This window comes from Phallusia mammillata, chromosome 2, assembly GCF_965637545.1.
Source record: "Phallusia mammillata chromosome 2, kaPhaMamm4.hap1.1, whole genome shotgun sequence".
In the NCBI taxonomy this organism is placed as follows: Eukaryota; Metazoa; Chordata; class Ascidiacea; order Phlebobranchia; family Ascidiidae; genus Phallusia; species Phallusia mammillata.
Window position 1 is genome coordinate 23,679,583 of NC_137253.1, and position 12,655 is coordinate 23,692,237.

The 12,655-nt window shown below is 38.1% G+C and overlaps 2 protein-coding genes across 2 annotated transcripts; both read right to left on the reverse strand.

Moving 5' to 3' along the window:
• Positions 1-6: 6 nt before the first annotated feature.
• On the reverse strand, positions 7-1,200 carry LOC145215124 (EF-hand calcium-binding domain-containing protein 11-like). Its single transcript, XM_080083780.1, has 2 exons — positions 1,137-1,200; positions 7-1,070 (listed from the first exon to the last, which is right to left on the reverse strand). Exon 2 carries the CDS (start codon positions 1,049-1,051, stop codon positions 587-589), a length of 465 nt encoding a protein of 154 aa, XP_079939906.1. The 5' UTR covers positions 1,052-1,070; positions 1,137-1,200; the 3' UTR covers positions 7-586.
• Positions 1,201-1,202: 2 nt separating this feature from the next.
• Positions 1,203-4,696, reverse strand: LOC145215121 (structural maintenance of chromosomes protein 6-like). The gene has a single exon (XM_080083776.1). The coding sequence runs from the start codon at positions 4,605-4,607 to the stop codon at positions 1,410-1,412; it is 3,198 nt and encodes a 1,065-aa protein (XP_079939902.1). The 5' UTR covers positions 4,608-4,696; the 3' UTR covers positions 1,203-1,409.
• Positions 4,697-12,655: the final 7,959 nt, after the last annotated feature.

The window sequence follows — 12,655 nt, forward strand, 5'->3', positions numbered from 1 at the left end:
AAAGTGCTAAAAATACAAATGCACACACATTTTAAACAAAAAATAATAATATTTCTGATACGAAACATAAATACATTCATAATGAAGTTCAAATTTTAAATATTTCGACATGAACAATACAATATTTTTTTTAAAATTGTGATATTTCTCGCTCACAGTTTCAAATTTGTGGGTTATAGTTAGTGATGGGACGATACCAGGTTTTGAAGCGAGTACCGATACCGAGTACCACATGTATACACCTTCGATACCGAGTACTTAAGTGTAGTGCTGTACTTAGTTGTATATCACTGGCTAATTTATCTGCCATGGTCAGGGTACAGGCTTGCACACACACATGCCTAAAAATGTAATCACCACGTGATAGCGAAAAAAATATAAGTAACCTGGCGGAACTTTTTCCCGATTTTGTGCTGTCCGAAGCAAATATTGGCATAAAGTTGGCTGTATTCTTATGGTGTAAATCGGCCTTCGGTACTCGCACGTTGGTATTGAAAACTGAGGTAAAATATTTCGATACCGAGTATCAATACCACTGAAACCGTTCGATACCATCGATACCGAGTACCGGGTACTCGTCCCATCACTAGTTATAGTTGTGGGTTAAAAAGTTGTTGTCCATTGCCAATTGGAAATCCCGAAAACTTAGTTTCCCATTATTGTTTGCACAAATAGATTTGTAACATGAATTAACAGTTGCATCTGAAATATTTGGGGCTACAAGCCTAAAAGCTTGTTTTACATCCTCCAAAGTTAAATAGCCTTGACATCTGATATCAAACATCTGAAACTTTTCTCTTATGTCTTGTTCATCGTCCAATGCTTGGAGTTTTCTTGCCATTATTTGTTGAAAGGACTTCACTGTCATACCAGGGGTTTGCAAGGAGGAATGTTCAGTTTTCAGAAGTTGGGAAACTTCATGTTTAGAGGGTTTGTAACCAAACAAATACAGTACAGCCACTTTTAAATCTTCTCTTGACAGAAAGCCCTTTTGAGTTTCATCACACATGCGAAAAACCTTTTCCAAAAATGCTGTTTCTCCTGGCTCCATAGTGCATATACTGTCTTACCTGTCAAACAAAAACTCCTTTACACTGTCAATCGATTAATAAACAAAACAAGTTATACATATATACCACTTTTAATAGCGAGTCCCAATGAAGCAGCATTAATAAACCCTAAAACTTTGACAGCACTACATATCTGCAAGTATAAAAGAACCATGAAAGGAAAGAACTCTGAAATATATATGTACTGTACTACAAAACATCACCAATTTTCAAAATTCATTGCAAATGAAACTCGATGGCATACAAAAGTTAACATAGCATAGCACATTTGAAAAGTCATTTTAGGTTCATCATGGCATTTGAAAAACTGTGTATTTTGGAGAACATAACAATATTTGCTTAAGTAGTTTTCTCAAAAGGCAAACGTGTTTGGCCTCTATCTGGGTCTGGCATTTTCCAGACATTTATAGATTTGGAATTTGGCAGTGCGCTAATGTCATGTGGGGTTAAAAAAATAAATTGTTTTTGATCCTGCATCAGTGCCATGTCAACCATCATGTCCATTGCCACTCTGCGGTTTGCCATGTCCATGAACACATCAAATTCATCAAGACAGCGCAGAGGAGACTCTATGGCCTGCCATAATGCTAATACATAACATACAGTCGAAAAAGATCTTTCCCCACCAGATAATACACGCAAATCATTTGTAAGCAATGTGTTGTCATGTGGCTTAACAGAGATATACAGAAGCTGGTCATCATGGTTGAACTGCATTTTACCTTTAAAACCTCTCTGTGACAATAAAACGTCAAAATCCAATGTGCACCGCATTGCAATAAGTGACCGTAAATGACAAAATGCAGCATTGCGGTCAGTCAAGTACTGGTCTATGCTAACTAGAAACTTTTTAGACCACCGAATGTTTCTCTTGATTTCTTTAAACTTCTCACCAACTTCATGGTATTCCCTAACAATAGCCTCATGATCACCATGGTTACTTTCTTCATGGTTAATTCGACGAATAATTTGGTTAATTTCATTTTCAATGTTTTTTGGGGTACGCCTGGTGGCAATTCTTTCAGGGCAAATTTCCTTTGCCTTCTTGATAGAGTCCTCAATATTTTTAGTGGCAGCCCTGATCACTGCAGTAATTGCTTCTACACTTGTCAAATGTTTCTTCTTTCGTTCCTTAAAATGAACTTTTTCGGCCTTGGCGGTTTCAAGATCATTAGAAGCTAAATTTATTTTTTCTGTCAAGTCCTCTGCATTTTCTCCAATATCTTTAATTGAGGCATAAACTTCATTCCATGCTTTCTTTTTCTCCTCAACATGTGTTGAAACAGTTTGACTTTGCTGAGTTTGCTGGGATATGACTGTGTCCAAAGACTCTAGTTGTTGAGAATAGTTGGCCACTTCCTCTTCAAGATCATTAACATCCAGTGGCTGTGGATCTTCAGTTGCTTTTATAGCTCTTATTTCAACAGAAGTTTTCTTCAGTTTGTCATCTATGGACATTTTGTTTCGCTCATGGCGCTGCTGCTCATGTCCATTGGACTTCACTACATCATTAGCTGCAGCAATATCATGCTTTACTTTCTGCATTTTGCTGTTTAACTGATTTAACAGCTCCTTGTTCTTTTGTATTTCACTATCAACATTGACTTTTAAATATCTGGAAGCAGCTCCCTTTTGGTTAGAATAAAATCTATCAACAAAAACTTCATCTCCATTCCCTGTAAAGGCCTTTGAACAATTGGTGGGTGGCCTATTATGTTGCATAGTTTTTAAAGCATCCTGAACATTCGGAATGACGAGAACAGATTCAATACCAGCCATGTCAATAAGACAGTTAGCAATCACTGGATCATCAATTTGCAGATTATCTAGTACAGAAGAAAATGTAGGGTGTAGTACCTTGCCTGCTGAAGTGTCATACACTTGGTTGGTAAATGACACGGTGTATATTGCAATGCGCGAGCGTTCCTGATCTGAAAATGTTGAATTCCTAAGGCTTTCAAGAAGTTTCTCATCATTGTGATTATTTACCACAAAGCTGTGCATATAGCCTTTTATTGAACATTCCACAGGAACAGCCAATGTGGCATCCTTTACTGCCAGACAAGCTCCTATTGGTCCTCTTGGTTTCTTAGAAAATTTCTTTCTGTTCCATGCATCCTCAATCTTTTTGATAAAATCAGGCATTTTTGAACCAAACAGCTTTATTCTGTCATTTCTACCAGCAGATAAACTTGAAATTACTTGTTTGACTTTTCTTTGTTGCTGTTGTATATCAACTTCTTCAAGACGAAGACGTCGTGAATCCTCCTTACCTTGTTGTACAGCCAAAGAAAACTGTTCAATTTGGTGGTTAAGATTTTTCAACTGTGCTGATAAAGATCTATTTTTCTCTTGAAGATGGGCTAGTGTTTCTTCACATTTTCTTTTTTCATCTTCCAAGTCAGTTTTGGCATTCCTCTTCAGTTCTTCTATCCGCTTCGTGAGTTCTTGCCTGTCCCGCAAAGTTTCGCGTTTTTGCCTTACAGTCCTACCCAAAGCATTTTCCAAAACTTTTGCATTTGCTTTGGCTTGATCATAGGCCTTTTTTGCCTCTAGTTTTTGTGGCTCTAGAGATTTAACACGGTGTTGGTATTCTTTTACTTTTTTCTGAAGCTCATCAAACTTCTTTTGTGCACTAACTTCTTTCTCAAGACACTTTTCTAGGGCCAAGTCATACTTTGGTGTTTTTAAATTTTCTCTATCAAGTTCCCGCTTGCGTGGTTTTGTATCATGCTCCAGTTGAACAACATGGGCCCATGCCAGTTCCGACTTTAAATCATTTACTTTGTGTTTCAGCTCCTGCAGTGTCGCAAGATCTTTAAACTTCTGCTCTTTTTCAAGAACCTCCTTTTCCAGCTCAGGCATTATTTGTTCTTTTCGTTTCAAAACATCCTGAATAATAATTCTTTGCTCTTTTATGAAGCGATAATCCCGACTCATTTGCTCCAGTTGTGTTGATTTTAGAAAAAACTTGTACTTGTCAGTTTCATTTTTTGAGTGTAGAAAATTTTTGCTCATTTCCTGGTTTAGACAGGTCAAAGGATTATCCACATGCAAATTCAATTCATCTAAAATGGTTAGTAGATCTTCCTTTTTCATTGAGATTACTTTCCCTGCTTCACTTTTAATTTTATAAATGGACTGTCCATCCGATGTTATTCTTCTCTCAATAATAATTTTCTTTCCATATACATCAGGCCTTACAGGATCATCCCCTGAGTTTCGCAAGGTAATTTCAATGGTAGCAGAACTACTTCCAGTCTTAATTAAAGTTTTAAGTGATGTTCCACGACTGGTACTGCTTGTTTTGCCTCCAAGCCCAACAATCAGGGCTGTGAGGACTGCACTTTTTCCACTGCCATTGTGTCCAACTACAAAGTTGACAGTGCTTGTAAAGCGCAGTGTCAACCGACTGTGACACATAAAATTCTTCAAAAATATACTTTCAATTATTCCTTGATATTTTGTTGATTGGAGAAAGCGCTTCTTTGGAGATGAAGAACTTTGTCCATCAGTAGACTTACGCTTTGTAGCCATAACCAGTAGCAAGAATTTAGAACCAAATTAACAAAATGTTTTAATGCAATATTATTGTTTATAATGCTACAACATAAAATACACAAATATATATTTAGACCAGAGATACACTTCCTCTATTGCATTAATAACTAAACTTTTTTTTAGAAAAAATAACAATGTTTAAAAGGATTTTGCTTTTTGCAATTCTCTCATATAATAGTGCAAATATTATAATGGTAATATAAGAACTTGCATGGGACTGTCAACAACAAACAAATCCAACTTGTCTAAACGGAAGAAAATTTGTTAACAATGTGTTATATGTGGTGCTTGGACTGTGAGTTAATCGGTTCAACTCACAGTCTCACACGTCGGTTATTCAACCACACGTCGAGCCTGCGAAACACCAAGTAGCTGATTTTTTTGCACAATTTGCTAACAGACAAAAATCAGTTTAAAGAAATTAACCGGCAATTTAATCGAATTGATAAAACTGCTTTAGTACCAAATATAATCTAAGATTACCATAAAGTTTCACGATAATAAAGGAAATAGTAAACGATAAAACGAACATTCGCGGCTCACTTGTTTAATTTTTAGCGGGAGTCAAGCACAAATTTAAAAATCGCTGTTGGGAAATACTTGCTATTTACATGTTAACAGATACACTGGATAACAGAAATCCAGAATACCGGTATGTATTGTTTCAGTATTATAGATGACAAAACAAAAATAGTTGCATATTGTGACGTAACAAATAACAATGAAGAAAATATGACGCAATAATTGCAGCAGGTCGACAGCCATAATTGTTACTAGAAAAAGGCATTACACTCAAAATGGCATGTCTGTTTCTAGTTTAATTTGCTGATCCAACATTTAAATCCCAAGTAAAACACTTGACTTAATTCATGTACCTTCAAGGTTACTGGCCAGTATCAATTGTGTCAGGGGTCGCCAACCCGCGGCTCTTTCATCCCTCTGATGCGGCGCAGTTTTTGAAATTAACAAATGTTTGATTGCACATTCTATGACGATTAAGTCGAGCACAAAAGACGAAATTCCAGTGCAATTGCAGCGCGTTTCTCATTACTCCACCAACTGTGCTTAGTGCAATTGTGTTACTACGATTTTTTCACCGAGCGAAATAAACTCAACTCAATAAAATGACCGAACCTGTTCTTGTAGTTAGCTACAACCGCGTCTATGCCATAAAACGTAAAGAGGTAAACTGGCGGCGCGCAGGTTAACGCACAACGTTACTGTTTCGTTTTGCGCCGTGTGTGCGCACGTAAAGGGCTCTGCACACCAGACGCGGTTGACGGTTGCGGCTAGCGATGTCAGCGCCGGCGGTAGTTGGCGGATTTTCCGCGTAACGTTTGGCGCGACGTTGGCCCTTCACACCGGCAGTGCGGTTGGCGTCAACGACTTTTGTTGCTAAGAAAACTGGGTCAACGTGCTCGACATATTGAGTGTTTCTACGTCTTAAGAAAGTTGCTACAAAATTCCGTTTAGTTTATTTTGTGACAAAATATAATGTTGATCGTCATCCCACTTTGTACTGTTTCCAAAATCAATTGCAACAGCAATATTGGATTTAGTTTACTTCTGTCATTGCTGTTGAAACACACTTTCCTGTTTTACAGACACTTTATGTTTCAAAGTTGGCAATATAGAAGCAATACCTTAAATGAACACAATTTAGAAAACACAAGATTGCAGAAATGCAAAGAAAACAATCATATAACAACACACACAAAATCTTAAATGTAAGAAGATGCATGTACATAAACTTGCACATTGTTGCACAATCACAATGATGCTAGATGGTGTCAATTGTGAGGAATAAAAGTTGTATTCGTTGGCTTGTGGCATCTCTTTCTCTGAAGTTTGTAACTTCACCATTTTGCCATGTGACGTTTGATGAAGTTTTCATAGGGAAATTGCTTTCTATGGTCAGACAAACATGTCACAAATTCATGTCTTAAACTCTGGAAACATATGAAACAGTTGATTAGCAGAAACTACATTTTTATTCAAGTATACCAACCTGGAAATCCATACACAACAATGACTAGTTGACCACCCAAGAATAATCAAAAAGCTGTAAACAAAAGTTCTTGAAACCACTGGTAATAAAATTTTAGTATGTTTGTGTCCAGTATTTGATTTTGAACTGTTTACAAAAAAATTAAACGAGCATTACAAACTAATTTGCTAAAAACTTCCAAAAAACAATTAAAACAAGACAATTTGTACCAATACTATCAGTACTTCATTGACTCCATTCTTATTTTTCTGGTAAATAACAATAAAACAATCCACCTACAAACAAAAAGACCGAAATCACGCAGAAATGTCTCGTAAACAAGTCGAACATCCGCCGAATATCAAGTTTTTCATCCAGCAGTCTAGCGCGGCTGACGGAAAAGTTAAATCCGAGTTAACTTTGCCGTCAGCCGTTTCAACCGAGAAAATCACGCCGTCACGGCAAGTCGCTGTCTGGTGTGAATACCCCGTCGCTTGCCGTCGAACGCAAAAACACGTCGCTATCCGCCAACCGCGTCTGGTGTGAATCTTGCTTAACAATACCTATTTGTTATCGTTGTCTAACAATACGCGTTAAATACAAAAATAAAAACCCGCGCCAGAAGAAAACACAGCAATGCTACTTGGGAACGTAGGAAGTTTCATTTGCTTTTACTGTTAAGGAAAATGGTTTGCCAAGTGTACCTAATATGCAAGGCACTAACTACAACAAAAAGTTTAATGTCGTGAGACATAAAAAAAAACGGTTTTACAGTGGCATTTTATTTCAAGTTTAAAAAGGTCCTTGTAGTTCCCAGTGTTTTTTTTACTATGTGAAATTGTCAGGGATTGTGAATCATCAAATATAATAACCCTGCCGTATGCGGTAGTTGGCAGCGATTTTGCAAACCCCAACGGCCGCTTTCCAGTATCGGTATCAAAATCTTACACATTTGAATGTCGTATTTTTGACTAACATTTTACGTTTTCAAATTCAAGCTAGTTGTAAATTCTCTCCACATGATGCGCAATTTCCATTTTGTTGTGTGCTTGAATCTTTCTGCAAGTGATGTCGCCAGTGCCAGTCACACTGAAAAGAGAGGCTTGCGTGAAAACGAGAGGCGAGGTGCACACTGCACATGCGTAAAATAGCTGTTGCGTAAATTATCTGTTAGGAAAATGCATTGCAATTTTTAATCGGTCTTTATTCTGTTGTGTTCATTCTAAATTGCTTTCCTAAAGTATGTTTTTGTATCTTGTTAGTCTACCCTGCAATTTGTGACTTGTGTGATGATTTGATGTTTGATCCAATAAATAGCAGTCGAGGTATTTATATGTGTGCTTTTTGAACGTACTGACCGCGTTAAAAACGTACAATATTTGCACTTTACAGAACATGTTTGTACACAAAATGTTTAGAACAGGTTTTATAAGTTTGCCTAATTTCGGAAATCCCCTTTTTGGAATGAGTACGAATACCTTAAAAGGTATAAATTTATAGTGTTTTGATGTTTTTTCATGTTAGAATATAATTTCATTTGTGACCTTATTAAGCCTTTTGTTAAAAGTTTTTTTCTCACCTTTTTATGCATATTTTTGTGTCTTTATTGTTTATACATGGTTGAATGAAAAACTCATTAACATATGATGGTCACATCACTCCTCAGTGGAGCTGCTTACTAATTTGTTTTTATCTTGGTAGAGGTTCTAGCTTAAATTTAGTACAAAGACTCTGAGTTGGACCAAAGTTGGTCAAGACTTTTCCTCGTGGAAACATAATTGGTTAAGAAGGGATTGAAATCCGCAACTTTATGTGGGCACTAGGTGATTGCACTTACAAGTAACAACTGTGTTTACTTGGGGAATGTGTTAACAGAGTTTGGTACTACCCTATAGTTTTTTGTCTTACCCTGCAATGTCAGGTTAGTCATTGGTATGTATGTTTTGTTTCAGATTTCTTGTTGTCAGATCATGTTTATTTATTTGTTGCTATGAATTATGCTGTTTCTATCTTATATTAATGACCTGCCAAAATCCAGTTTCCTATTTTTCACTCATGTGAATAAATTTGTTTGTTTCAGCCGTGGTTCAGTTATTAGGTTGAAGAGCTTGGTTTAAGCTATGTTTGAGCAAAATGTATTTTTTTAAAACTTGGTGCTGGTTTGCTCATTGGTTTTGGTGAGACAATGAATAACAATAAGATTCTGTCCAAATTGTACTATTGTCTCAGTTTGTATAAATGGCAATCCCCATCCAAAAAATGCGATTAACAAACTCTGCACAACCTTTTTAAACACTTTTTATTTTCTATTACTTTCAACTTATTGGTTGCTTTGTAATCTTCAGTTTGTTGTTGTGTATTCTGTCATGCCAAAATATTAAAAAAATATAATATTTAAAAAAAAATCAATATCTGTTACCAAAAATAATAATATGAAAAAATTGTGCTACTTTTGAATGATATCACTTATTACTGTTACATAAACTTAAATGATAAACCAGTAGTACAAATATTTGATGTTTTTGAAATGGTCATGTAAGTTTTGGATGTGTGCTACATTTCTCACTTTGCCTCTTTGCAGAGGTAGTTGCTAGGCACTGTCTGGTCATGCTTTATTGACTGTGACCAACTTGAATTCTATAGAGTTGACTCACATTCCAACATATGAATATGCTTGGAACATACTTGAATTTATTTACAAATAAATTGCATATTTTTGAATGATGCTGATTTTCAAATTTTTTCAAGTCACAAAATCGTACTGTTAATATTGGCAAATTATCTAAAAGCTGTACAAATTTGCTTAAAAATGTTTTCTATGGTATTGTTGAATTTTATTTTGTGAGGCAAAGGAGGATTTTTCCTAGGCTCCAGAATTGGGTAAATGTTGCAATGAATTATTAATCGCCACAATGATGGCATCATTTAAATGTTCAGTTGCATGGCTTGCATAAGTAAATTAATATTGATTGGTTAATCTATCGCATACAGGTAGCTGCAATGTTTTAGACCTATTTTACTGAGCAGCTAAGTAATCTCAGTAAAGGTTTATAATTTTTTATTGCCGCAGTAGGCAGTGGCAACATGTTATTTCAGTTCATGAAAATTGAAACTCGCATTGCAGTAATATTTGGTTAAATTTATTTGCATGCAAATTATTGACCATATCAAGTTTTTGAAATTTTATGCTGTAAAAAGGTAAACAAAGTCCAATTTAATGCTTAAGGGACAAAGTATTTCAAAAAATGTGATTTTTAGAGATACCACCGGTGTAGTGGATAGGGTTAGTCTGGTTTAATAAGACTTGGTTCATGGTGTTAAGGATCACACGGTAATTACTTTTGCAAGGATTCTTGACTGGCTGAAACACATTTCAGGTGCCTGCCGCACGGGGCGACCAAGCTACATTGCGCTTGCGGCACAAACGTTCGACTGCCTTGTTATATTCTGTTTCAAACCAATCTGAACCGCGCCAGGCTGCCAGCGGCTGTCTGTGTGGACGCGTGCGGTCGGCGTAGCTTGGGGCGACATGCAGTGGTTATTGGATTGTTGCGTTAAAGACACCAACGGAGAATGTAAAACATGCAAGCTAAAGGAAGACTGGAAACCGCAAATTTTTTTCCAGCTATTTACGCGTTACGTCATCATCTTTTCATGCGAAGGCCTAGAATGTTTTAACAAGTCTGGCCTCACCTTTAAACACAATGTGAATAATCATACAAGGGCGAAATACTAGACGAATCGGTTATAATTAGCCGTTATGCAAGCTGTTAGCGAGCACAAAAGGCTCCCCAAGTGTCACCTTCCCGTCGCTCTTTTTTCGCTACTTGGGGCATCGGCGTAACATTTGTGAAAATCATATTCAATACCTTACCTAGGGCAGGGGACAAAAAGAAACGAAAGTGCCGAGTGCAACCGTCAACAGAAAGCGCCACTGTCCCTCATCGACGCCGCGAGTTGAAGAAGAAGGCGAGCGCCCGTGTGTAGGTTCATCACTGGAACCCGTTACGCATCTTCAAAAAACTGTCGGAGCCCCGTGTGTTCACCCTCTATCCCCACCTTACGCGTCGCCAACGTCGAGAAAAAGGAGCTCAACGCTCGCTCTTGTAGCATTGATTGTTTTCGACGCCTTGCCGAGAGCGAGAGTTTGTTTCTTCGTCCATTCACGGGAGGCCGAGGTTGCTCCTAAGCGTGGTGTGTGCGGCGCATGTGCGCAAAAAGCGATCTTGCATTGTCAATGTGCTGGAATACTGCTCCTTGCCATCCGCCGAACTTTTTTTGGCCCTCTCCGCGCGGCAGCATTCGCGCAATTTGTCGCCTTGCGCCCGTTGTCGACTTCATTTCTTTTGATTACAATTATCCTCTGCGCCGCCGCTGCGTTTACTAACTATTTACGCCTCGCTGATTCGCTCACGGCTCGTTATTAACAAAGATTTTTCGCCTTCTCGAAACGCGGCCGACGGCCCTCTCTTCGTCACGCCCCGGTTACTTCGACACGGAGCAGGTTTCGCGCTATGTAAGTTTGTGTCGTTTTAACGCGAGTATGCTGTTTTGTGTTCGAATGGTCGCGAAAAAAAGCGAACGTGCTGTCGCCCAGTTAACTAGATACAGCCTCTCTTAATGGTTTAAGCGATACTTTGAGCACGCTTGCATGGTTTCGGATGGCCCGTTGTTGAGGTGCTGACGGACAATGTCGCGTAAAAACACGCGAGTTTTAGAACCTGACGTGTGCTTTAGCTGTTTGCTGACGTGATGGCTGTATATGACGGGTGCGGACGGAGTTGGTTAGGGAGCGTGTACACATATCGCTCGTGATTGACGTTGTCAATCAAAGCGCGTCCCGAGACGAGCAGTTGCTGCGCTCAGCTTGTGGAGTCGAACCGCGCGTGATTCTCCCGTGCACAGACCGCAGCGATACTTCGATTTGTCATAGCAGACAGAGACATTTACAAGTTGTATCATAGCGATGCCAATTAGCGTCGCATCGGAAAGGATAACTGTTGCTCAGTGATTAGAGTAAGCACGAGAAGTCGCTGCTCCCGCGGTTAAAGCTGATTTAAAAATCTACAGGTATCAGGTACTAAATAGTCTTACGTAAACATCTGATTTTGCAACCAGATTGTATTAAAACGCTGTTTAGAAAAAGAAAACATATTTTTGCCGTATGTGACTTGTTTTTTTGTTTGTGCCATGTGGCCTGTGTTACGTTGAACGTTCAGTAAAAACAATAGGCCTGGGGACCTAATGTTTTATGCAACACAAATTTCTTAGCTTTCTTTACATTGCTATTGATTTTTCCGCTGATATAATTCACATGGGATTCGACGCGGGTCGCCCTTCCCATGCACCTAAAGTTTGCCTCATTGAAAACCCTTGATTCGGATTAATTCTGATAGCACCGTTTCTCTGTTTTCGCTTGAATACCTTGTTGTTCAGTGATTTATAAATTTAATAATGGGTTCCGTTCGTTAGGTCTCAAAAACAAACTACTTGCTGCTTTGTGCCAACTGCCAATGTAGCAAAGCTATTTTATTGCATATTTTTGTGATAGTGATATGTCGTGGCACTATATACCCAAATGATTACGTTAGAGTTATGCGAAGGTGTGAAATTGGGTCTTAAACTTCGTCGCTGGAGTTTTTATTGAAGAAAATAGATAAAACGGAATGTGTTGAAACGCAAGGTCCTAGATTTGTATGCAATTCACGCATTGCCCTGCAGAACGACACAATGAATACTGAACATGATAGTTTAATAAAAACTGCAACCTTCCGCTTTCAAAATCATTCCGATTCCGTTAGAATGGTTTGTCAGCCCCTTGCTGGACGTTACAAATTTTCGTTTGAAACTAACAGAATAGTTTGATGTGTGTGCACGTGCTAGGTGTTTTGTGTTTACGTTTAAGTTAGTTTTTCCGTTTTTATTGGTAGACATAAAACTCAGCCATAAAAATCGTCAAAACAATGCATTTAAGCGGAAATGGTGCAACCCTTTGAAACTGCGTTGCTGATTTTTCCCAATTCGTCGCAATCGCACT